The sequence below is a fragment of the Hordeum vulgare genome, chromosome 3H (genome assembly GCF_904849725.1).
Source record: "Hordeum vulgare subsp. vulgare chromosome 3H, MorexV3_pseudomolecules_assembly, whole genome shotgun sequence".
NCBI classification, from domain to species: Eukaryota; Viridiplantae; Streptophyta; class Magnoliopsida; order Poales; family Poaceae; genus Hordeum; species Hordeum vulgare.
In genome coordinates this window covers 415,363,559-415,387,189 of record NC_058520.1, presented here as the reverse complement: position 1 = coordinate 415,387,189, position 23,631 = coordinate 415,363,559, and the positions used below count along the sequence as shown (strand labels likewise).

Below are 23,631 nucleotides of genomic sequence, written 5' to 3'. Positions count from 1 at the left end.
AAAATCGAGGCTCCGCACAAGGTAAAATTCTTTGCTTGGGTGTCCATCCAAAACAGAGTCTCGACCGCGGATCGATTGGCAAAGCGTGGTTGGCCAAACTGTGTCACATGCCCCTTATGCATGCGTTAGAATGACTTGGTTGGCCATCTCTTGTTCAAATGCCGGTTCACCATTCGTCTATGGGGCTTGATCAAGGCGGGGCTGCAACTCATTCATGTTGATACCTCCACTTGGGCCCTGAGGCATTCCACCTTAAATTGGTGGCTTGGGTTGACCGATGCTTCCGTCCCCAGCCGAAAGGCCATGGCCTCGCTCACCATGCTCACCACGTGAATGATCTGGAACGAGAGAAACACGCGTCTTCGGCAACAAAGGCCGCTCCACCTAGAGTTATTCACGACAACATCAAAAGAGAGGCATCATTTTGGGTCGCCGCCAGACCTAAGAAATTAGGGTCCATCATGCCGGAAGAGTGATTTTTAATTGTATTTTATGGTTTCTTTGTAACACAAAATCTATTCTCTCTTGATTAATACACGTGGCAAATCTTTTGCCCATTTAAAAAACAATTTCAATGTTAAAAATGGCTTTTCACGATAAATTGATTTATGTTTTTTACACAAGCCACAAAAAATGACGGTTTCCCGCAAAACTAAACGCACAAACAAAGAATATCAAGATATATGCCTCCATTTTTTGTTTAATTTTTTTGATATTTTGAAATGCTTTTTTGAATGGTAGGAGCATATGCTCCCATATGCCAAAGTGAATTTCCGGCACCCACCGTAACAATTATTACGGTGGTTCTCCAACCCCCATCTGTCCACCCACCCTCCATCACACCACACGCCCCTGCTCGCAAACCCCTCTCATCTGCTCGCAATCCATGGCAATTGCGCTACGGAGAACTTGGTGAGGGGTGGTCGCCGGCTCAAGGTAGTGATTTGGAGACGCCGGCGCGATCTGCGGCCTTGCCAGGTACGGCCCCTTCCCACTCAGGTGCCCATTGTCTTACGAATCTAGGTTCTTACTGCCGGGCATGAGAAGCGCGCTCTCTCCATTTGTTCATAGTTCCTCCTTCCGTCATCAGCTAGTTTAAACTTCAAACCAATGGATCGATCACGCGCTCACTCGTATATCCTTTTTTTTTGCAGCGCGTTGTTCTAGAGGAGTCAGCGAAATTTACCTGTGTGCTGTCTGTTAGTTAGTTCGCCACATGGTGGCGCCACTGGACCAGGCGGCACCGCATGCCACATTGGAACAAGATCAGCGAGACGCCGCCACAGCCACAGAGAACAGCGGCAGGGATCACGGAGCTGCCGACATAGCGGATGCTGATCCAGGGGAAGCAATCTGCGCTCCTGGATCCGCACCTTCTGTCACGTCAAGGATTTCGGTGCAGAAGGTGTGCTCACTCGTGGGCAAGTTCAACAAATTCAAGAGGGATTTGGTCGAGGAGATCGGCTTTGGTGGGATGCTGGGGATCAAGATGCTGGCAAAGTTGAATTTGAAATTCAGCGCGTGGCTAATGGAAAGAGTCGAGGTCGAGTCGAGTGCACTGAAAATAGACGAGCAGAGGGTTCTGCAGATCCAGGACCATGATGTCCAGAAGGTATTCAGTCTGCCATGCGGCACCAGATCGATATGCCCCGATACAACCGAGCCGTCCGAAGCTTGCAAGGAGTTCATCCGAGCTTCTGCGTATTTGAGTAAAGGTGCACATAGTCTAAAGGCCGCGGAGGCTTATCTCCTGAGAGATGATATCAATGCAGATTCCAGCAAGGTCCGGATAGATTGCTTCAAGATAGCCTTTGTCATTTTTGTTGTTGGGCACCTGTTGGCTCCATCCACTAAGCATGACTACATCACCATAGATTTCTGGGCTGCACTCAATGATATCTCGCAAATTAAAGAATTTAATTGGTGTGCTTATGTGCTCGAGCATTTGAACAGAGCTGTTGGGAAGTTGAAATCTGACATCCGCAACCGGAACATCACTGTACATCTTGTTGGCTGCCACCTGTTTCTTCAGGTCCTTGTTTCTTCCTATTGTTTGTGTATTCTCATAATTTTGTTCAGCTCAGACCATAATATTTGAATGTACAAATGCCGTGTAGGTATTCTACTTGGACAATCTTGATGTTGGTCCACTTTCCAAGACAAAAGACCATCTACCAAGGATTAGTCTTTTTGACTACGAGTCCATTAAGAAGATGATAGAAGTGATCACTACCAACGTGGACGGAGATACATCATTCGCTGGGGCCAATGTGAGACTTCTTCCATTTAAATTTGCATACATACAGTATGTGCTGTCACAGAATGACAGAATTGTGTGCGGTTCAGTAACTGAACACATGCAGTGGTCATGTGCACGTTCACATTTTTTATCCCTTCCTGTTTTACATGCCAGTTTAGGCGCGCTCAAGATGTTTGCTACTCCAGAGTCCACTACGAAAGCCACACGCACCGACCAGATGTAGCTTCTGACCTGCCCCATCATGCCCCAGGTTTTGTTGGCACAAAGCACCAACACAACCCAATTACTCCCATGCTACGAAGCAGCTTCATTGAAACTGGACAAGAAGATCTCTCCAACCATCTCCGATCAAAATACCCGTCACTTGTGAGTCAGTAATTTCTTATTATTAGTTGTGATTTCTTCATGTTACATCGAATTGCGCTGCCTTCTGTTTATATGTAACTAATAGTGCAAAATGCAGGCAGACCACCCGCTTATGACCATTTTGGAAGAACATAATGCACACATGATGGAAAATATATCTGAAATTAAGCGAAGTTGCCAAGTGGCGATGTCTACCTTTGCGGACAAGCTTCTTGGCTATATATCCGAGAACCGCTGTTGCTGCAGAGCGGCAGGGCGAACCGATTGTTTACTGAGGTCGCCGCACACAATTCATGGTGAGAAGCACTAGAGCTTTTTTGTTTCAGGGTTTCCACCCCCTCTTGCATAACTAGCAAGCAACATCTTTGCTTCTCAAGGAAACACGGTTGGCACACCTACACGTCAATCCTGATTTTTTTATTGGGGCCCTGTTAGCCCCCCCCCCCCCCCCCCCCCCCTACTGATTTATTTTTTCTCATTGGGTGTACCAGAGATTTCAACCGAGCAGAATTCACTCTCTCACAAACGGGATGCACCTGGGTCCACTGGAGCAGGTAGAGCTTGTACACAGCAAATTTCAGACAATGGTCCATTTCCATTATTAAAACATGACATAGGATACAAATTATCTTATCTCTTGGTCACAATTCATGACACCTCTTTTTTGGGTAGGACATCACAAGAAGATCCGGGTGAACCAGCCTGTAGTTGAAACAGACCTTCAAGCAAGTATACCTGGATGCTCAACTAACAACAGTCTACCCCGCAGTCCTTTACAAGTTGACATCAACCTGGCTGCACCGTAGTCCAGATGAGGGTCTTTATTTTGCGTCCAGCATCGACTTTCACGCTGTATGTAACACTGGATCAGCAGCCCTCATGTCACTAGAGATGTCTTCGTAGTATAGTGTCTTAGGCTTTCATCACCAACTTGCACGATATATGTGAACTCTGATTGTTCACAGCTTAGGTTGCTGCATACTGTCTTAAGCGATCGTTTGGTGACTCTAGTCAGGCTAACATGTTTCTCCCTGAGTTGCTTAACCAATCAAGTCTTTTATGCACTTGCCAATGTCCCGTTGAGATTGCTAACACAACACCTCTCCACAAGTTTTGGACCATGGTCATCATGATTGAGGCTTATTCTGTGTTCACTAATGCACTGTCCGCCATCATCAGACATATCTTTATATTCTTTTCGGTCTCAACACTTCCATACCAAGTTTATGAAGGCTTTCAATTACCATTTTATGGGAGTTGGTTTCGACATTATTTTTTTCTTGGGGTTGCACACTTTAGACATGATGTTATATTATTGCTCCATTAGATATAAACCAGCACAAGTCACAGTTGATTGAAAGTGTTGTTAAGATCTGAAGTTTCATTGTTGTTCTTTTCTTCTTACACATGCTACACCACCACCATCAGGAAATGTTCATTCCTAGCTGGTTCAGGCATTTCTGAATGTGGAAGAAGCCAGATATACCGCAGCTAAAACTGCAGAGCTCAACCTCAGGCATACTATAAGCACCGGTGCTGGTTATTTGACAAGGCAACAGTTTTGGCATCATGACAGCAAAACCGCGATTTCTCCCTACAAAAAGTACGGTGCATATTATACTTATTCCTTGTTCTTGTCTTCAGTTGGATCGTCATTCTGGATCAGCTCCTCTGCAGGCAAACTCAAACTCTCTAGGAAGAAAAAAAAAGACAATGTTGTGAGACTGGGACTACATTGACCATAAAACACAAGGAGTTTGCTGCTTAGGATGCGCAGATGAGGAGTACCATCATTGTCTGCAGATGCATAGGAAGATCGGTGGGCACGGGCATTTTGTTGAGTAGGCTGAAAAGAAGAACAGGAAACACAAGTGAAGAGATTAACTTGGCACAACATAGTTTTGCAAGTTGACTTCAACATTGCTATTTTTAGTAATGAAAGACGTGCTGTGAAGATTCAAGCAATGAGAATGGACAGCATACTTTGTAAAGCTAAGCTAAAACTGCATGATCAGGATATCCACTGATTTTACAGTATAAGAGCAACTCCAATGGAGCGACCCAAACGGACGACGATTTCGTCCGCTTTTTGTCCGTTTGGATCGGCGTCCGTCCTGTTTTAGATATGGGTCGGCAGCGCGCTCAACGCGCCGACCCATATGTGCCGTCTGGCCGCCCTATTTTGCATGAATTTGCATAGTTTTAATCAAATAACATAATTTGGACCGAATAAAATAGCATAGTTATTACAAGCCGAATAAAAATAAAAATGTCTCACATAGTTTTGCAAATGAATAAAAAAAGATAAATCTATTGGTTGCCAACATGAGTCCACGTATGCTCAACCAAATCATTTTGCAGTTGCACGTGAGTTTTCCAATCACGCATGTCTTGATGAAATTATGAAATTGCATGAACTGTTCAAATGTTGCCGCTCCTCCATGCTCTGGCACAATATTCTCACCCTGAAACTGAAACTCTTGATCGTACAGACGTTCTGGGGGCTCGTCTTTTACGATCATATTATGCATGATCACATAATCAGACATCACCTCCCACAGTTTCTGCGTGCTCCAGGTATTAACAGGATACCGAATGATGCCCCATCGAGATTGCAAAACACCAAAGGCACGCTTGACATCCTTCCCAGCACTCTCTTGCTCTTGGGCAAATCTTTTCCTCTTCTCTCCGACAGGGTTGGGTATTGTCTTGACAATAGTGGTCCACTGATGATAGATACCGTCACCCAGGTAGTGTCCTTTGTCGTTGTCACATCCCTAACCCTTAAGCAAGATAGCATTGTGCTCATGTCTTCTTTGCATTTGCATCTAAGAAGTTTCAACAAAAACAACAAAGTGGCAAAGGAAAAACTCAAAACCCTAGCCACCATTTCAAATAAAGGAAATTTCAACTAGTTCAAAATCAATGAACCCAAAATGGCCTCAAGAAATGTTCAAACTTTCTGATAAATCATGAAAGTAAATGAGCATTGGAGAAAACTATTTTCTTGACACTTTAAGCATTTTAAATAAATGCAAAAGCTACTGGTTTCAAATTTAAAAATTGAAATCAGAAACTATAATTTTTCAAAAATGTTGAAAACCTTGGAAATGAGTGGGGATATTATAACAAATATTTCAGGAGGTCTAAAATAGTTTTTACTTTTTGTTTTGGAGCTCAATTAATTAGCAATACAATAATTAGCAAAACAGAAAAACAAAAACAGAGGAAATGGAAAAAGACTTACCTGTCGCCCAAGCCTTGCCCGGCCCATCTCCCCGCTCGTCCCCTCCCTCGCGCCAGTAGGCAGCAGGAGGTGGCCGCCGCCTCCTCCGGCGCGGCCACGCACCTGCGTGCCTGCCTGGCCGCCGGTTCGCACTGGCGACGACGGGGATAAGCTCCCCAGAGCTTCCTCTATCCATTCCCCGCCTCGGTTCTTCCCCTCCTCCCGGATCCCCTCCTTCTCCCTGCTGCCGCCATTAGAGCCGAGCTCGAGCTCGAGCTGCCCGTGCCCCTGGCCATAGGATCCCCTCCCAGAGCACGCCATTAGCTCCGCCTCGTCGCCCTGGTCGTCTCTGCAGAAGCCGAAGCCTCCTCGAGCCCTGCAATGCCCGCAACGCCGTCGTCTTCCTCCTCCGGCCGCCAGACCTCCCCCGTCGATTCGTCGCCCCCAGGCCTTCCCCGAGCCGTCTAAGCTCTGCTCTGCACTCCCTGTGAGCATGCGGTCGTTTCCCCTAAGTTTTCCCCGTCGATCCCCTCCTCTAGCCCTAGTTTCACCGGAGCCCGACGAGGACCGCCGTTGCCGCTCGTCGCCGGTAGCCCTCCGATGTCCAGCTCGTCCTTCCGAGGGCACCAACAGCTCCAGGACGACGCGTAGATGCCGTAGCAGCTAAGAACCGAGCGTAGATCCCTCTGATTCAAAGACCCCGATGACGCCCGAGCCTTGGCCGCCGCCAAGCTCGTCGCCGGCGTCATCTCCGGCCAGATCAGCCCCGGCTAGGCGCAGAAATGAAGCTGCGGGAGACGTGTCATTCCTCTGGTGCTCTCCGCGCAGCATTTGGCCCCCTGTGCGCCGTTTTCGAGCCCCTCCGCCGTGCTGGTGGTCGCCGGAGGCTCCCCGCCGGCGAGGACGACCTCGCCGCCGGTGGAGGTTGACGTGGCAAGCTAACCCAGCCGATTAGTGACTTAATCACTCGCTGACAAGTGGGCCCAAGGCCAAGTCAAACCTCAGTTAGGGCTGGTCAGCGCGGGATTAGTCCCAGAGAGGCTGACCAGTGGGGCCCCCCTGTCAGGTTTGACCTGAACAGGTCGGCTGACCTGCTGACGTCAGCCTGATGCAATAAATGGAATTTCCAGTTTAAAACTAATTCAGGAAATTGCTAAAAATTGCAAAAATCATAGAAATTAATCTGTAACTCCAATGAAAATAAATTATATATGAAAAAGTATCAGAAAAATTCAAGGATTCTGATTATGCTATTTTCAACTATGTTTGAAAAAGTTACAGGACCCTAAATTATGAAATAAGGAATAATTCAATTCTTTAATCACTTTATAAATGGAATTTGCAAAAAATATCCAAATTTCATTATAAATGCAATGATCACACACTGCCCTAGATATAAATCAGTACCATAACATGACATTTCATGCATGTTAACATTTGGTTGATCTGAGCATCAGGTCGAATCAATTAAACCGGTATCCGAGAATACCCGTTTGAATTACTATTCGAATGTGATTCAAATCAACTCTAAACCTAAAACATCTTGATTATAATAACTTATCACTTTGCATTCTCATGCCATGCTCATGCATCATTTTGATTGCATATGATTGTTATTGAATGTTGCCATCCATTTCGGTAGGCTCCGCACCCCCGGATTCCACCGAATATCCGTCTGACGGATATCGTTCCTCCTCTGAGCAACAAGGCAAGCAACCCTTTTGATCATCCCGATAACTCCTATGTTCTTGCTCCTGCACCTATTTATTGCATTAGGATCAAATGCTTCAACTGCTTTTGCCACGATAGTTGGACTCACTTCCTTTGCATGACTTAACCTTGTCACAGTAAATAGCCGAACCTTGCAACCTAGCATACCTGGTAGTTGCTTGAGCTATGATGTGCCTTATCCTGCTATGCATGATATGCTTAGAGTTGTGTATGGTCTGTCATCTGGGAGATGAACAGAAATGTGGAATGTGTTCGGTGAGCAAAGGTTGTGTGTTGAACTTTATTTGGTAAAGGTACCGGTGAAAGGCTGTGTAGGAGTACATGGCGGGTTGTTTCATTGGAACCGTCCTTAGGAACTGAGTTCCGTGTATGTAATCCAAGACTAGATACTACCACATGCTGGGCCCTGAAATATGACCCCGCTCGGCCTATTAATCGCGTAGTACTCGGTCCAGGAGTTGCAAGTAGTTTCTGGTGTTTATAGTAATGCTGGAGGCCGTGCATGGTGCTGACCTGAGAGGTGGACCGTGATGCGGTAGGCAGTGGCACGGTGTACCAAGTGGCATCCGGATGGTGGGCTTGGGAACCCTGCGCACATCGTTTGAGGCCGTGGCGGAAACCTCGGCCGGACTTCCGTACGGGTTACTCTCAGATAGGCGATAAACCTGGACTAGGTACTAGTGTGGTTAACGGTCGTGGCCGACTCCCTCGCTGGGCTTCCGCTTGAAGGTTGCCGAGGTGCATGACGTGCACATGGCGATAAGTGGCGAGAGCGTGTGTGACGAGGTACACCCCTGCAGGGTTATGATCTATTCGAATAGCCGCGTCCGCGGATATGGACTACTTGGAGACATATGTTGTTCATAGATAACTTCAATGGCTACTCATAAAATTGTCAAGATAAGCGTGAGTGTCGTGGACGGCATTTCCGTATGGAGACGGAATGATTCCACGATAGTGTATTGTTGTGGTGTTAGTGGACTCGGGTGCGAGAAATCAAGTTGTCAAAACTAATTTCAAAAAGCAAGTTGTCTAGCCACGAGTCAAATGCTGGCTTCCCGCATGAAACCCCACAATACCTTTTGATACCTTGCATGAGTAGTTAGTTCTCCTAAAGTCTTGCTGAGTACCTTCGTACTCATGTTTGCTTAATAAATGTTGCAGAGGTTGCTAATGACCCTAATGGAGGGTTCTTCGTAGACATCGACGACGACGAGTAGCTGGTGTCCCAGCTACGATCTGGCCCTACGTCGGCTCTGTAGTATAGTCAGGCCACGTGCCTACTAGTTGCCCTGTCTGTACTCAGATAGTTTATAACTCTTCCGCTGGCTTGTATTGTATGACTGCTATTATGGGTCGTGAGACCCTTAATGTGTAATATTATGTATGTGGCTCTTCCGAGCCTCTTAAATAAAGCTTGTATGTTTATGGTTATGTTGTGATGCCATCGATGTATCTATACATATCGGTATGCCATGCGTACATGTGTCGTACTTGATATGTATGGGGTTCGATTACCTAGTCGTGAACTTTAGTAGCACTCCTTACAAGGAAATGCCCCTTTGTGGTCCAACGAGCCTTGGTAGTTCGCTACTGCTCCGGACACATTGGTTGACCGGCATGTGTCCTTCTTAGCTGCTGTGTCTGTCCCCTTTGGGGAAATGTCACGCGATGTAATGGAGTCCTTGTAGCTTGCTACGACTCGTCTACATTCGTCGGTGACCGACACCTGCTTTGTTGGGTCATGTATGCCTGTCCTTGTGCGGTACTGCCACTTTGGTTTATGACTAGACATGTCGATCCGGGTTCTTTGACATTGGATTGCTAGCGATACTATCGCATACGTGAGTCAAAAGACGCAAACGGTCCCGGCTAAGGTAAGGCTGCAGCCGTGGAGTTAACCGTGCGTGAGACCACAAAGGGATGCGATGGGTTACAGGCTAGATTCCTATGGCTTAGGATCGGGGTCCCGACAGTCGTAGTTGTGGTCGTTGACAGTAAAGTTCACCGGTGGGCTGTTGCCTTCGGCAAGCCTAGCAAACACCAGCGAGCGCTGAAGCACGTTGATATCATTGTGTGCTCCGACCATGCCAAAGAAAGAGTGCCAGATCCAGAGATCTTCAGACGCCATGGCCTCTAATATGACAGTGCAAGCTCCGACATGGCCCTTATACTGCCCTTGCCAAGCAGAAGGGCAGTTCTTCCACTCCCAGTGCATGCAGTCTATGCTACCAAGCATCCCTGGAAAGCCCCTGCTGGCATTCATCGCCAACAAATGGGATGTATCTTCAACAGTCGGCTCTCTCAAGTACTCAAGGCCAAACACAACAATAACAACCTTGCAGAACTTATACACGGACTCTAGGCAAGTAGACACGCTCATACGGACGTACTCGTCAATGAGATCACCGGGCACTCCGTATGCAAGCATTCGGATGGCGGCAGTGCATTTCTGATAAGAGAAAAAACCTATCTTGCCAACGACATCCTCTCTGCACACGAAATAGTCATCATAGCCGACCACCCCCTCTCTAATATGGTTGAAAGGATACATAGTCTTACGGAAACGGCGGCGGAATTTTTGATGTTTGAACAACGGGTTTTTTTGTATCAAAGTAGTCCCTCCAAAGAAGAAAATGCCCGCTCTCTCAGTTGCGATTCAACGTCGGAAGGTGGCCCGGAATGGAGCCACGGAACAACGGCCGCTGGCTGTTGGGGTGGTGATGGTCCAATACGGCAACCAATATCTCCTCCTCATCATGGGACGACGAATCATCGGAGTCGCAAATGAAATTGTGAAAAAAGAACTCGTCGGCTGAGTCCATTTTGTACCTTGGCAAACTGTTGAACAGCTTGCGGGCGTTGACGAAGGAAACGGCCAGCGAAGGGAGTCGCGGCACGCACGGACCAGCTAGCTGCCCTGCCAGCGTCCGACGAACGTGCCGGTGAGGATCTGGCCAGGCGGCGAGGCGGCTTCTTGGTCGGGGGCGGGCTGTGTGGTGGGGGGGGGCAGGGGTGGGAAGCAGTCGGCTCCCCGGCGGCAAGATGGCGGCGATGGGCGACGTGGGAGTGGGCGACGTTGTTGGGCGGATGTGTAGGCGTCGGCAGCTGGCAGAGTCGTCGGCAAAAATGGGCGGCGGAGTCGGCGACGAAGGAGGCGGGCGAGGGTTGGATGAGGGGAGACCAATGTGCCACCGACCAACGGGCTCGGGGGAGGAGAAGGCGAGCGTGCGCCCGTCCGTCGCGTGTCTGCGCCGACGCAAATCCGGCTCAAAAATGGGCCGGGAATGGGTTGCCCGCAGACGAAAACCGGACGCGCGTCCGTTTGGGTCGACGCGCTGGGTCGGCTTTTGTGTCCGTGCCGACCCAAACGGACGGCGACGGACGAAATGGGTCGCCCCGTTGAAATTGCTCTGAGGAGCACAGATAATTCAACTATATATCTTATAATAAAAAGTAAAAAAAAACCAGAATACTGAGAGCATAAGCTGAAGTTTGCATCTGATGAGCATTAGTATCGATACCTGGAGTTTTGATCTAAGAGCTTCAAGGGGCCCTTTAGGTTTTGGTCTAAGAGTTTTCTTGATTGCTGCCTCCTGCAAGTAACCATACAAGCACTGCGCTAATTAACACGTGGCCATACAAGTTTGGAACAAAGATCACATGAATAATATACATGCAAGAGGCCAAGACCCCCCAAAAATGGTACCGGGAAAAGATAGTACTTCAATATGGTACCGGGAAAAGACAGTACTTCCTCTTGTGTCGAGGGCTGGCACTGCCTTCATTCTGATCTTGAGTTTCTTCTACCTTTTCACGAGGAACTTCTCCTTCAAGACCCACCTCAGCACTTGCATCGTCACATGGTATTCCAGACGTAGTGAAACTAAGCTGCGACAGAGGAGTTAAATTTCATGAATTATAATCCGCATTCATGGTACAAACCTACATTGTTCACAGCAGATTTTTTTCTTCGAAAAGGAGGATATACCCCGGCCTCTTCATCTATACGATGCATACAACCATTTTATTAATTATTCACAAAGACCATACACAGTAATACATCAGTCAACCTGGAACCACCGTCTAGGCAACATCTGTTGCTACTCCTATCGCTTGAAGAAGGCGTGTCAAATATTCGGGCCAAATATCAAACAAACATTGCACCAAATCCTAACATCTATAGCCGGATGCCCCAACCCAGCCACACACTGGGGCTGGATCCCATACCGGTCCGACGCACTCTCAGAGGCTGCCTCCATCATCTTACACCGGTCCATCTTCAGAGTTAGAACAGACACATCTTCCTTGCTAGGCCTGCCGTCGACGTCACCACGACACCAGACAACGCCACCATCCTGCACGTATCCATCTACACGCGCCTGTGAACGAACCACCGCAGCGCCATGCCGCCGGGATCCGCCGTAGGACTCGCGGTAGATCAAACACCGCTCCTCCACTTGTGTCGTCCACCTAGCACATACTCCAAACGATGCCTTCAGGAGGAAAACGACATCGAAGATGCCATCATCGTCCGACCGATAGATCCAGATCTAGGGTTTCACCCGGAGCATAACAAGTGGGGTGCCACGACCTACAACAACGATGTTGTTGGGGAACAACGCATGGGAAACAAAAATTTCCTACGCGCACGAAGACCTATCATGGCGATATCCATCTACTAGAGGAGATTTGGATCTACATACCCTTGTAGATCGCACAGCAGGAAGCGTTAAGAAACGCGGTTGATGTAGTGGAACGTCTTCACGTCCCTTGAACCGCCCCACGAACTGTCCCGCGATCCGTCCCACGATCCGTCCCGCGATCCGTCCGACGAACCGTCTCGCGATCCGTTGCACGAACCGTCTTGCGATCCTTCTCATGATCCGTTTCGATCTAGTGCCGAACGGACGACACCTCCGCGTTCAGCACACATACAGCTCGATGACGATCTCCACCTTCTTGATCCAGCAAGAGAGACGGAGAGGTAGAAGAGTTCTCCGGCAGCGTGACGGCGCGCCGGTGGTGGTGATGATCTACTCCGGCACGGCTTCGCCTAAGCTCCGCAGAAATACGATCTAGAGGAAAAACTGCGTGGAATAGGGTCGAGCAACACGTGGCAAAGTTGTGTCTCAAAAACCCTCAATACCTCTAGTATATATAGGAGGGAGGGAGGGTAGGACACAACCTCAAACCCTCAAGGTTTGGCCGAAATTGGAGGTGGAGGAGTCCTACTCCAATCCTACTTGGAGTAGGATTCCACCTTCCAACTTGGAAACTCTTTCCACCTTGTGTTTTTTCCTTCTCAAACCTTATGGGCCTTAGTGGGAACTTATTCCAGCCCACTAGGGGCTGGTTTATCTCTTCCCATAGCCCATGAGACCCCTTGGGGTGTGACACCCCTCCCGATGGTCCCCGACACCCCTCCCGGCACTCCCGGTACACTACTAATGAGCCCGAAACTTTTCCGGTGACCAAAACAGGACTTTCTATATATCAATCTTTACCTCCGGACCATTCCGGAGCTCCTTGTGACGTCCTGGATCTCATCCGGGACTCTGAACAACTTTCGGTTACCAACACCTATAACTCAACTATACCGGAACCTCAACGAACCTTAAGTGTGCAGACCCTGCGGGTTCGAGAACTATGTAGACATGACCCGAGACACTCCTCGGTCAATATCCAATAGCGGGACTTGGATGCCCATATTGGATCCTACATATTCTCCGAAGATCTTATCAGTAGAATCTCAGTGTCAAGGATTCATATAATCCCGTATGTCATTCCCTTTGTCCTTCAGTATGTTACTTGCCCGAGACTTGATCGTCGGTATCCACATACCTCGAGATGGTAACGACGTCCTAGACACCGCCATCATCCGCCATAATCGAAGTTGGCGCGGTTTTCACCGGAAGTCGCGTCCCCCCGATCTCGCGGCTGGGTGGAACCCAGGGGGGCTCGTCGTGTAGACGAGGACCACCGTCGACATGCTGGCAGGGGGCCTCCAGCCGCCCCTCGCCGATCCTCCTCGCGCCGCCGGCCGACCAAGGTAAAACCGTGAGGGATCTGGACAGGACAAGCCAGATCCGCATCCCTCGAAGCCAGCCAATGCGCGCAGCCGCCGCCCTCTAGGGCATATTTCCAACAGTCTCCCACTTGCACTAGAGTCAATAATATACTTCACATCACCATGTGATTTTAATGAATCCAACACCCATATAGTTCTGGGGTCTGATCACGTCTTGCTCGTGAGAGAGGTTTTAGTCAACGGTTCTGAATCTTTCCGATCCATGTGTGCTTTACAAATCTTTATGTCATCTTATAGATGCTGCTACTACGTGCTATTCAGAAATACTCCAAATATCTACTCTAATATACGAATCCGTTTTATTACTCATAGTTATTTGGATTAATGTCAAAGCTTGCATCAACGTAACCCTTTATGATGAACTCTTCAACCACCTCCATAATCAAGAAAAATTCCTTAGTCTATTAGTTACTAAGGATAATTTTGACCGTTGTTCAGTGATTCAATCCTGGATCACTCTGTGTACCTCTTAACAGACTTGTGGCAAGGCACACATCAGGTGCGGTACATAGCATGGCATACTGTAGAGTCTATGGCTAAGGCATAGGGTACAACCTTCGTCCTTTCTCTTTCTTTTGCCATGGTCGGGCTTTTGAGTCTTACTCATATTCACACCTTACAACACAGCCAAGAACTCCTTCTTTGCTGATCTATTTTGAACTCCTTAAAAAACTTGTCAAGGCATGCATTTCATTTGAAAGTTCTGTTTAGCATTTTTGATCTATCTCCATAGATCTTGATGCTCAATGTTTAAGTAGCTGTATCCAGGTCTTCCTTTGAAAAACCCCTTTCAAACAACCTTTATGCTTTACAGAAATTCTACATTACTTCCGATCAACAATATGTCAACCACATATACTTATCAGAAATTCTATAGTGCTCCCACTCACTTCTTTGGAAATACAAATTTCTCATAAACCGTGCACAAACCAAAAAGCTTTGATCATCTCATCAGAGCGTATATTCCAACTCCGAGATGCTTGCACCAGTCCATAAAAGGATCGCTGGAGCTTGCATACTTGTTAGTATCCTTAGGATCGACAAAACCTTCTGGTTGTATCACATACAACCTTTTCTCAAGGAAACTGTCGAGGAAACAATGTTTTGACATCCTATGTGCAATATTTCATAAATAATGCAAGAACTACTAACATAATTCCAACTAACTTTTAGCATCGCTACGAGTGAGAAAGTCTCATCATAGTCAACTCTTTGATCTTGTCGAAAACATCTTTGCGACAAGTCGAGCCTTTTTTAATGGTGACTTTTCACCATCATCGTCTGTCTTCCTTTAAAAGATCCATCTTTACTTAATAGTCCTACGACCATCAAGTAGTTCTCCCAAAGTCTACACTTTGTTTTCATACATGGATCCTCTCTCGGGTTTCATGGCCTCCAGCCATTTGTCGGAATCCGGTCCCACCATCGCTTCTCCATAGCTCATAGGTTCATTGTTGTTCAACAACATGATCTCCAAGATAGGGTTACTGTACCACTCTGCAGTAGTATGCGACCTTATCGACCTACGAGGTTTGTAGTAACTTGATCCATAGCTCAATGATCACCATCATTAGTTTCTACTTCAATTGGTGTAGTCGCCACAGGAACATCTTCCTGCGCCTTGCTACATACTGGTTGAAGTGACGGTTCACTAACCTCATCAAGTTCCACTACCCTCCCACTCAATTCTTTCGAGAGAAACCTTTCCTCGAGGAAGGACCCGTTTCTTGAAACAAACACTTCGCTTCCGGATCTAAGATAGGAGATGCACCCAACTATTTTGGATATCCTATGAAGATGCATTTATCTGCGTTGGGTTCGAGCTTATCAGACTGAAACATTTTCACATAAGCATCACAGCCCCAAACTTTTAAGAAACGACAGCTTAGGTTTCTCCAAACCATAGTCTATAGTGTGTCATCTCAACGGAAATACGCGGTGCCCTATTTAAAGTGAATGCGGTTGTCTCTAATGCATAACCCATAAACGATAGTGGTAATTCGATAAGAGACATCATAGTATGCACCATATCTAATAGGGCATGGCTATGACGTTCGGACACACCATCACACTATGGTGTTCGAGGTGGCATGAATTGCGAAACAATTTACACATTGTCTTAACTGTGTACCAAAAACTTGTAACTCAGATATTCATCTCTATGATCATATCGTAGACAGTTTATCCTCTTGTCACGACAATCTTCACTCTGAAATAGCGTTGAACTTTTCAATATTTCAGACTTGTGATTCATTAAGTAAATACTCATGTATCTACTCAAATCGTCAGTGAAGTAAGAACATAACGATATCCACTGCGTGCCTCAGCACTTATTGGACTATACACATAAAAAATGTATTACTTCCAACAAGTCACTTTGTTGTTCCATGTGGTATTATTTTTCATGTCTCAAGTGATTCAAAATCAGGTGAATCCAAATGTTCCATCCGCATGGAGTTTCTTCATGCGTTTTATACCAACAGGTGTGGTTTGCATGTCTCAAACGTTTCAAAAATGAGTGAGTACAAAGATCCATCAGCATGGAGTTTCTTCATGCATTTTACACCAACATGACTCAAGTGGCAGTGCCACAACTAAGTGGTACTATCATTATTACTTTGTATCTTTTGGCACCAATATTATGAACATGTGTAACACTACGATCGAGATTCAATAAACCATTGAGGGTAATTATTCAAGCAAATAGAGTAACTATTTTTCTCTTTAAATGAATAATAGTATTGCAATAAACACGATCCAATCATGTTCATGCTCAATGCAAACACCAAATAACAATTATTTAGGTTTTACCACCAATCCCGATGATAGAGGGAGTGTGCGATGTTTGATCACATCAACTTTGGAAACACTTCCAACACATATCTTCACCTCGCATTTAGCTAGTCTCCGTTTATACCGTAGCTTTCATTTCGAGTTGCTAATCACTTAGCAACCGAACCGGTATCCAATACCCTCGTGCTACTAGGAGTACCAGTAAAGCACACATCAATATCATGTATATCAAATATACTTCTGTCAACTTTGCCAGCCTTCTTATCTACCAAGTATCTAGGGTAGCTCCGCCTCAGTGACCGTTCCCCTCATAACAGAAGCACTTAGTCTCGGGTTTGGGTTCAATCTTGGTTTCTTCATTAGAGCATCAACTGGTTTGCCGTTCCATGAAGTATCCCTTCTAGACCTTGCCCTTCTTGAAACTAGTGGTTTTACTAACCATCAACAATTGATGCTCCTTCTTGATTTCTACTTCCGCAGTGTCAAACAATGCGAATCAGTGAAGGATCATCATATCTATCCTTGATATGATATAGTTCATCACGAAGCTCTAGCAGCTTAGTGGCAGTGACTTTGGAGAACCATCACTATCTCATCTGGAAGATTAACTCCCACTTGATTCAAGTGATTGTTGTACTCACACAATCTGAGAACAGGCTCAACGATTTGAGCTTTTCTCCTTTACTTTGTAGGCAAAGAATCTTGCCGGAGGTCTTATACCTCTCAACAAGGGCACGAGCATGAAATCTCAATTTCATTTCTTAGAACATCTCTTATGTTCCGCGACGTTTTCAAAACGTCTTCAGCGCCTTGCTTCTAAGCCATTAAGTATTGCGCACTGAACTATCACGTAGTCATCAAAAACGTGTATGTCAGATGTTCGCAACATCCATACATCCATAGCCGATGCTCGAGGTGCAGCACACCGAGTGGTGCATTAAGGACATAAGCCTTCTGCGTAGCAATGAGGACAATCCTCAGTTTTACGGACTCAGTCCGCAAAGTTGCTACTATCAACTTTCAACTAAATTTTCTCTAGGAACATATAAAAACAGTAGAGCTATAGCGCAAGCTACATCGTAATTTGCAAAGATCATTAGACTATGTTCATGATAATTAGTTCAATTAATCATATTACTTAAGAACTCCCACTCAAAAGTACATCTCTCTAGTCATTTGAGTGGTACACGATCCAAATACACTATCTCAAGTCCGACCATCACGTGAGTTGAGAATAGTTTCAGTCGTAAGCATCTCTTTGCTAATCATATCAACTATACGATTCATGCTCGACCTTCCGGTCTCATGTGTTCCGAGGCCATGTCTGCACATGCTAGGCTTGTCAAGCTTAACCCGAGTGTTCCGCGTGTGCAACTGTTTTGCACCCGTTGCATGTGAACGTTGAGTCTATCACACCCGATCATCACGTGGTGTCTCGAAACGACGAACTGTCGCAACGGTGCATAGTCGGGGGGGGGACACAATTTCGTCTTGAAATTTTAGTGAGAGATCACCTCATGATGCTACAGTCGTTCTAAGCAAAGTAAGGTGCATAAAAGGATTAACATCTCATGCAATTCATAAGTGACATGATATGGCCATCATCATGTGCTTCTTGATCTCCATCACCAAAGCATAGTCACGATCTTCTTGTCACCGGCGCCACACCATGATCTCCATCAAGGTGTCTCCATCGGGGTTGTCGTGCTACTTATGCTATTACTACTAAAGCTACGTCCTAGAAATATAGTAAACGCATCTACAAACACAAACGTTAGTTTAAAGACAACCCTATGGCTCCTACCGGTTGCCGTATCATCTACGTGCAAGTCGATATTAACTATTACAACATGATCATTTCATACATCCAATATATCACATCACGTCATTGGCAATATCATATCACAAGGGTATTCTGCAAAAACAAGTTAGACGTCCTCTAATTGTTGTTGCCTGTTTTACATGGCTGCTATGGGTATCTAGTAGATCGCATCTTACTTACGCAAAAACCATAACGGAGATGTGCAAATTGCTATTTAACCTCTCCAAGGACCACCTCGGTCAAAACCAATTCAACTAAAGTTGAAGAAACCGACACCCGCCAGTCATCTTTATGCAACTAGGTTGCATGTCAATTGATGATACCAGTCTTTCGTAATCGTACGAATAATGTCGGTCCGGGCCGCTTCAATCCAATAATACCGCCGAATCGAGAAAAGACTAAGGAGGGCAGCAAAGCGAACATCACCGTCCACAAAACCCTTTGTGTTCTACTCGAGATAACATCTACGCATGAACCTAGCTCATGATGCCACTGTTGGGGAACGTCGCATGGGAAACAAAATTTTTCCTACGCGCCCGAAGACCTATCATGGTGATATCCATCTACGAGAGGAGATTTGGATCTACGAACCCTTGTAGGTCGCACAACAGGAAGCGTTAAGAAACGCGGTTGATGTAGTGGAACGTCTTCACGTCCCTCGAACCACCCCACGAACCGTCCTGCTATCCATCCCACGATCCGTCCCGCGATCCGTCCGATGAACCGTCTCGCGATCCGTTGCATGAACCGTCTTGCGATCCGTCTCATGATCCGTTTCGATCTAGTGCCGAACGGACGACACCTCCGCATTCATCACACGTACAGCTCGATGACGATCTCCACCTTCTTGATCCAGCAAGAGAGACGGAGAGGTAGAAGAGTTCTCCGGCAGCGTGACGGCGTGCCGGTGATGGTGATGATCTACTCCGGTAGGGCTTCGCCTAAGCTCCGCAGAAATACGATCTAGAGGAAAAACTGCGTGGTATAGGGTCGAGCAGCACAAGGCAAAGTTGTGTCTCAAAAACCCTCAATACCTCTAGTATATATAGGAGGGAGGGAGGGTAGGAGGAAGCCTCAAACCCTCAAGGTTTGGACGAAATTGGAGGTGGAGGAGTCCTACTCCAATCCTACTTGGAGTAGGATTCCACCTTCCCACTTGGAAACTCTTTCCACCTTGTGTTTTTTCCTTCTCAAACCTTATGGGCCTTAGTGGGAACTTATTCCAGCCCACTAGGGGCTGGTTTATCTCTTCCCATAGCCCATGAGACCCCTTGGGGCGTGACACCCCTCCCGATGGTCCCCGGCACCCCTCCCGGCACTCCCGGTACACTATTGATGAGCCCGGAACTTTTCTGGTGACCAAAACAGGACTTCCTATATATCAATCTTTACCTCCGGACCATTCCGGAGCTCCTCGTGACGTCCTGGATCTCATCAGGGACTCTGAACAACTTTCGGTTACCAACACCTATAACTCAACTATACCGAAACGTCAACGAACCTTAAGTGTGCAGACCCTGCGGGTTCGAGAACTATGTAGACATGACCCGACACACTCCTCGGTCAATATCCAATAGCGGGACCTGGATGCCCATATTGGATCCTACATATTCTCCGAAGATCTTATCAGTAGAACCTCAGTGTCAAGGATTCATATAATCCCGTATGTCATTCCCTTTGTCCTTCGGTATGTTACTTGCCCGAGATTTGATCGTCGGTATCCGCATACCTATTTCAATCTCGTTACCGGAAAGTATATTTACTCGTTCCGTAATACAAGATCCCGTGACTTACACTTAGTCACATTGATTGCAGGGCTTGTGTGTGATGTTGTATTACCGAGTGGGCCCCGAGATACCTCTCCGTCACACGGAGTGACAAATCCCAGTCTTGATCCATACTAACTCAACGGACACCTTCGGAGATACCTGTAGAACACCTTTATAGTAACCTAGTTACGTTGTTACGTTTGATGCACACAAGGTATTCCTCCGGTGCCAATGAGTTATATGATCTCATGGTCATAGGAACAAATACTTGACACGCGGAAAACAATAGCAATAAAACAACACGATCAATATGCTACGTTTATAGTTTGGGTCTTGTCCATCACATGATTCTCCTAATGATGTGATCCCGTTATCAAGTGACAACACTTGCCTATGGTCAGGAAAACTTGACCATCTTTGATCAACGAACTAGTCAACTAGAGGCTCACTAGGGACAGTGTGTTGTCTATGTATCCACACATGTATTTGAGTTTCCAATCAATACAATTCTAGCATGGATAATAAACGATTATTACGAACAAGGAAATATAATAATAACTAATTTATTATTTCCTCTAGGGCATATTTCCAACAGATTTCTTGAGATGGTAACGACGTCCTAGACGCTGCCATCCTCCGCCATAACCGAAGTTGGCGCGGTTTTCACCGGAAGTCGCGTCCCCCCGATCTCGCGGCTGGGTGGATCCCAGGGGGGCTCACCCTGTAGATGAGGACCATCATCGGCATGCTGGCAGGGGGCCTCTAGCCGCCCCTCGCGGATCCTCCTCGCGCCGCCGGCCGACCAAGGTCAAACCGTGACGGATCTGGACATGACAAACCAGATCCGCAACCCTCGATGCCAGCCAATGCACGCAGCCGCCGCCCTCGCTGGATGAAGCTCCGCCACCGCCGCCATTCAACCTCCGACCACGGCTGGCCATGGAGGCCTCGAACGCCGCCGCGCAGCATGGACGCCGCCCCCTTCCTCCCCGCACGCGACGACCTCTCCGCCTCACAAGGGATCCGCGGCTACCACCCGTCGTGGTTCTAAGGCACAGGGCCCGCCGCCACCGTGGCCCTTGCCGGCGGCAGCGGCGGTCGGGGAAGGAAAAAGGTGTGTGGCGGCTAGTATTTCGGGGCCGCTGACGTCGCCCGAGGGGAGGCGACGCGAGGGGTACCACAGCAGGTAGCATATGAACAAAAGGGAGAGAACATTTCAGATTTTCAATGAAGTTATTCGTGTTTCTCTCAGAACAAGAGCGGGGATACACAACACATGCTTCATTTACTTCGTTCCATGTCAACATCAATGTAAATGAAAAGGATGATTAATAGTGATTTCTTATATTTTATAGCCGCACTTCGGTACAACCCCTCCCAAAACGTATAAGGGGTAGGGGGTCCTTTCATATGTTGTATAGCGCCCGTGTCGTACAGACCATCCGTGTCGCCGTAAAGACCGCCCGCGTACACCCATGTCTACCGCACATGTACGTCCCGCACGTGCCACTCCGCCAGTACGAGTAAAAGAAAAAATAGTTTGTCCGATCGAGCGACTGCCGCCCGTGTACGCCTTCCCAGCAGCCGCTGATACGTCTATTTTGCATCATGCTTTCAAGTTGATATTTATTGCTTTATGGGCTGTTATATTACTTTGTGGTACCATATTTATGCCTTTTCTCTCTTATTTTGCAAGCTTTATTTGAAGAGGGAGAATTCAGGTAGCTGGAATTCTTGACTGGAAAAGGAGAAAATCTTAGTCCACTATTCTGCACATCTCCAAATGCCCTGAAAAGTTACAAGGATTTTTTTTGGATTATATAAAAAATACTGGGCTAAAGAAGTACGAGAGGGGGGCTACCAGGGCCCCACAAGCCGTGCCACCGCCACCCCCTGGTGGCGGATGGCAAGCTTGTGGGCTCCCTGACGGCCCACTGGCCCCCCTCTTTTGCTATATGAAGGGTTTCGTTCCAGAAAAAAATCAATCGGGAGCTTTTTCGTGGTTTCGCCGCCGCCACGAGGCGGAACTTGAGCAGATCCAATCTAGAGCTCCGGCAGGACGATCCTGCCGGGGAAACTTCCCTCCCGGACGGGGAAATCGTCGCCATCGTCATCACCAACACTCCTCTCGTCGGAGGGGAGGCATCTTCATCAACATGTTCATCAGCACCATCTCCTCTCCAATCCCTAGTTCATCTCTTGTAACCAATGTCCGTCTCACGACTCCGATTGGTACTTGTAAGCTTACTAGTAGTGTTGATTACTCTTTGTAGTTGATGCTAGTTGGATTACTTGGTGGAAGAGTTTATGTTCAGATCCTTGATGCTATTCATTACACCTCTGATCATGATTATGATTATGCTTTGTGAGTAGTTACTTTTGTTCCTGAGGACATGGGATAAGTCATGTTAATAATAGTCATGTGAATTTGATATCTGTTCGATATTTTGATATGCTGTATGTTGTTTTTCCTCTAGTGGTGTTATGTGAATGTCGAATACATAACACTTCACCATATTTGGGCCTAGAGGATGGCATTGGGGAGTAGTAAGCAGATGATGAGTTGCTGGAGTGACAGAAGCTTAAACCCGAGTCTATGCGTTGCTTCATAAGGGGCTGATTTGGATCCATTAGTTTAATGCTATGGTTAGACGTTGTCTTAACTCTTCTTTCGTTGTTGCGATGCTTGCGAGAGGGGTTAATCATAAGTGGGATGCTTGTCCAAGTAAGGGCAGTACCCAAGTGCCGGTCCACCCACATATCAAACTATAAAAGTAACGAACGTGAATCATATGAACATGATGAAACTAGCATGATAGAAATTCCCGTGTGTCCTCGGGAGCGTTTTTCCTCATATAAGACTTTGCTCAGGCTTGTCCCTTGCTACAAAAGGGATTGGGCCACTTGCTGCACCATTGCTACTACTTGTTACTTGTTACTTTTCGCTTGCTACGTTTCACCTCACTACACCATCACTTGTTAGCGCTACTTTCAGTGCTTGCAGTTATTACCTTAGTGAAAACCGTTTATCAGAGCCTTCTGCTCCTCGTTGGGTTTGACACTCTTACTTATCTAAAGGACAACGATTGATCCCCTATACTTGTGGGTCATCAGCCGCCGCCGGCGAAAACCTAGATCCCTCCGTCATTCGCGTCGCCGTAAATTTTTTGTCGGCGACATCGTCACCCGACCACGCGCTGTTTTCCCTGCCATCGACGTTGGCCGCCTATGTTGGGCCGCCTACACACTGTCTTCGTCGCCTGAGTCATCGGTCACCATGGACGATCGCGACCTCTCGGACGACAATGACAAGGTAGGCGAGCTGTCAATTTTTCTGTAACATCGCATTGATTTCTCATTGTAATGTGATGAAAAAAATTTAGGTAATAGTTTACTGTATCAAATTCTGCGACGTTTGTTAAGCAATTTATTATGAAACTGATTATATTTGCCATGATTTCATGTGATGTTTCATTTAATCTAACACTGGATATAAATGTCGTGTATAGATGGACGAAGAGACGGGTTATGATGACAATGATTGGAGAAGCGAGGATGGATCCTGGACATTGA

General features: G+C 46.8%; 1 protein-coding gene across 5 annotated transcripts; it reads left to right on the top strand.

Annotated features, from left to right (window-relative positions):
• The first annotated feature begins 762 nt into the window (after positions 1-762).
• On the top strand, positions 763-4,663 carry LOC123444037. Of its 5 annotated transcripts, none has more exons than XR_006630935.1 (9): positions 763-978; positions 1,155-2,032; positions 2,118-2,270; positions 2,414-2,626; positions 2,724-2,922; positions 3,118-3,180; positions 3,299-3,478; positions 4,055-4,229; positions 4,304-4,663. XR_006630935.1 is itself a non-coding variant. In XM_045120635.1 (8 exons), exons 2-7 carry the CDS (start codon positions 1,217-1,219, stop codon positions 3,430-3,432), a joined length of 1,578 nt encoding a protein of 525 aa, XP_044976570.1. In that variant the 5' UTR covers positions 763-978; positions 1,155-1,216; the 3' UTR covers positions 3,433-3,478; positions 4,271-4,663. The 5 variants fall into 5 exon arrangements, 3 of the variants coding, with proteins under 3 accessions (XP_044976570.1, XP_044976569.1, XP_044976568.1); XR_006630934.1 differs by having other exon boundaries at positions 4,293-4,663; XM_045120635.1 differs by lacking the exon at positions 4,055-4,229 and having other exon boundaries at positions 4,271-4,663.
• The last annotated feature ends 18,968 nt before the right edge of the window (positions 4,664-23,631 follow it).

Coding starts and splice junctions, on each gene's coding strand:
- LOC123444037 (XM_045120635.1), top strand. CDS start 1,217: ATGGTGGCGCCACTGGACCAGGCGGCACCGCATGCCACATTGGAACAA. Junction 2,033..2,117: donor GCTGCCACCTGTTTCTTCAG/GTCCTTGTTTCT, acceptor AATGCCGTGTAG/GTATTCTACTTGGACAATCT. Junction 3,181..3,298: donor ACCTGGGTCCACTGGAGCAG/GTAGAGCTTGTA, acceptor TTTTTTGGGTAG/GACATCACAAGAAGATCCGG.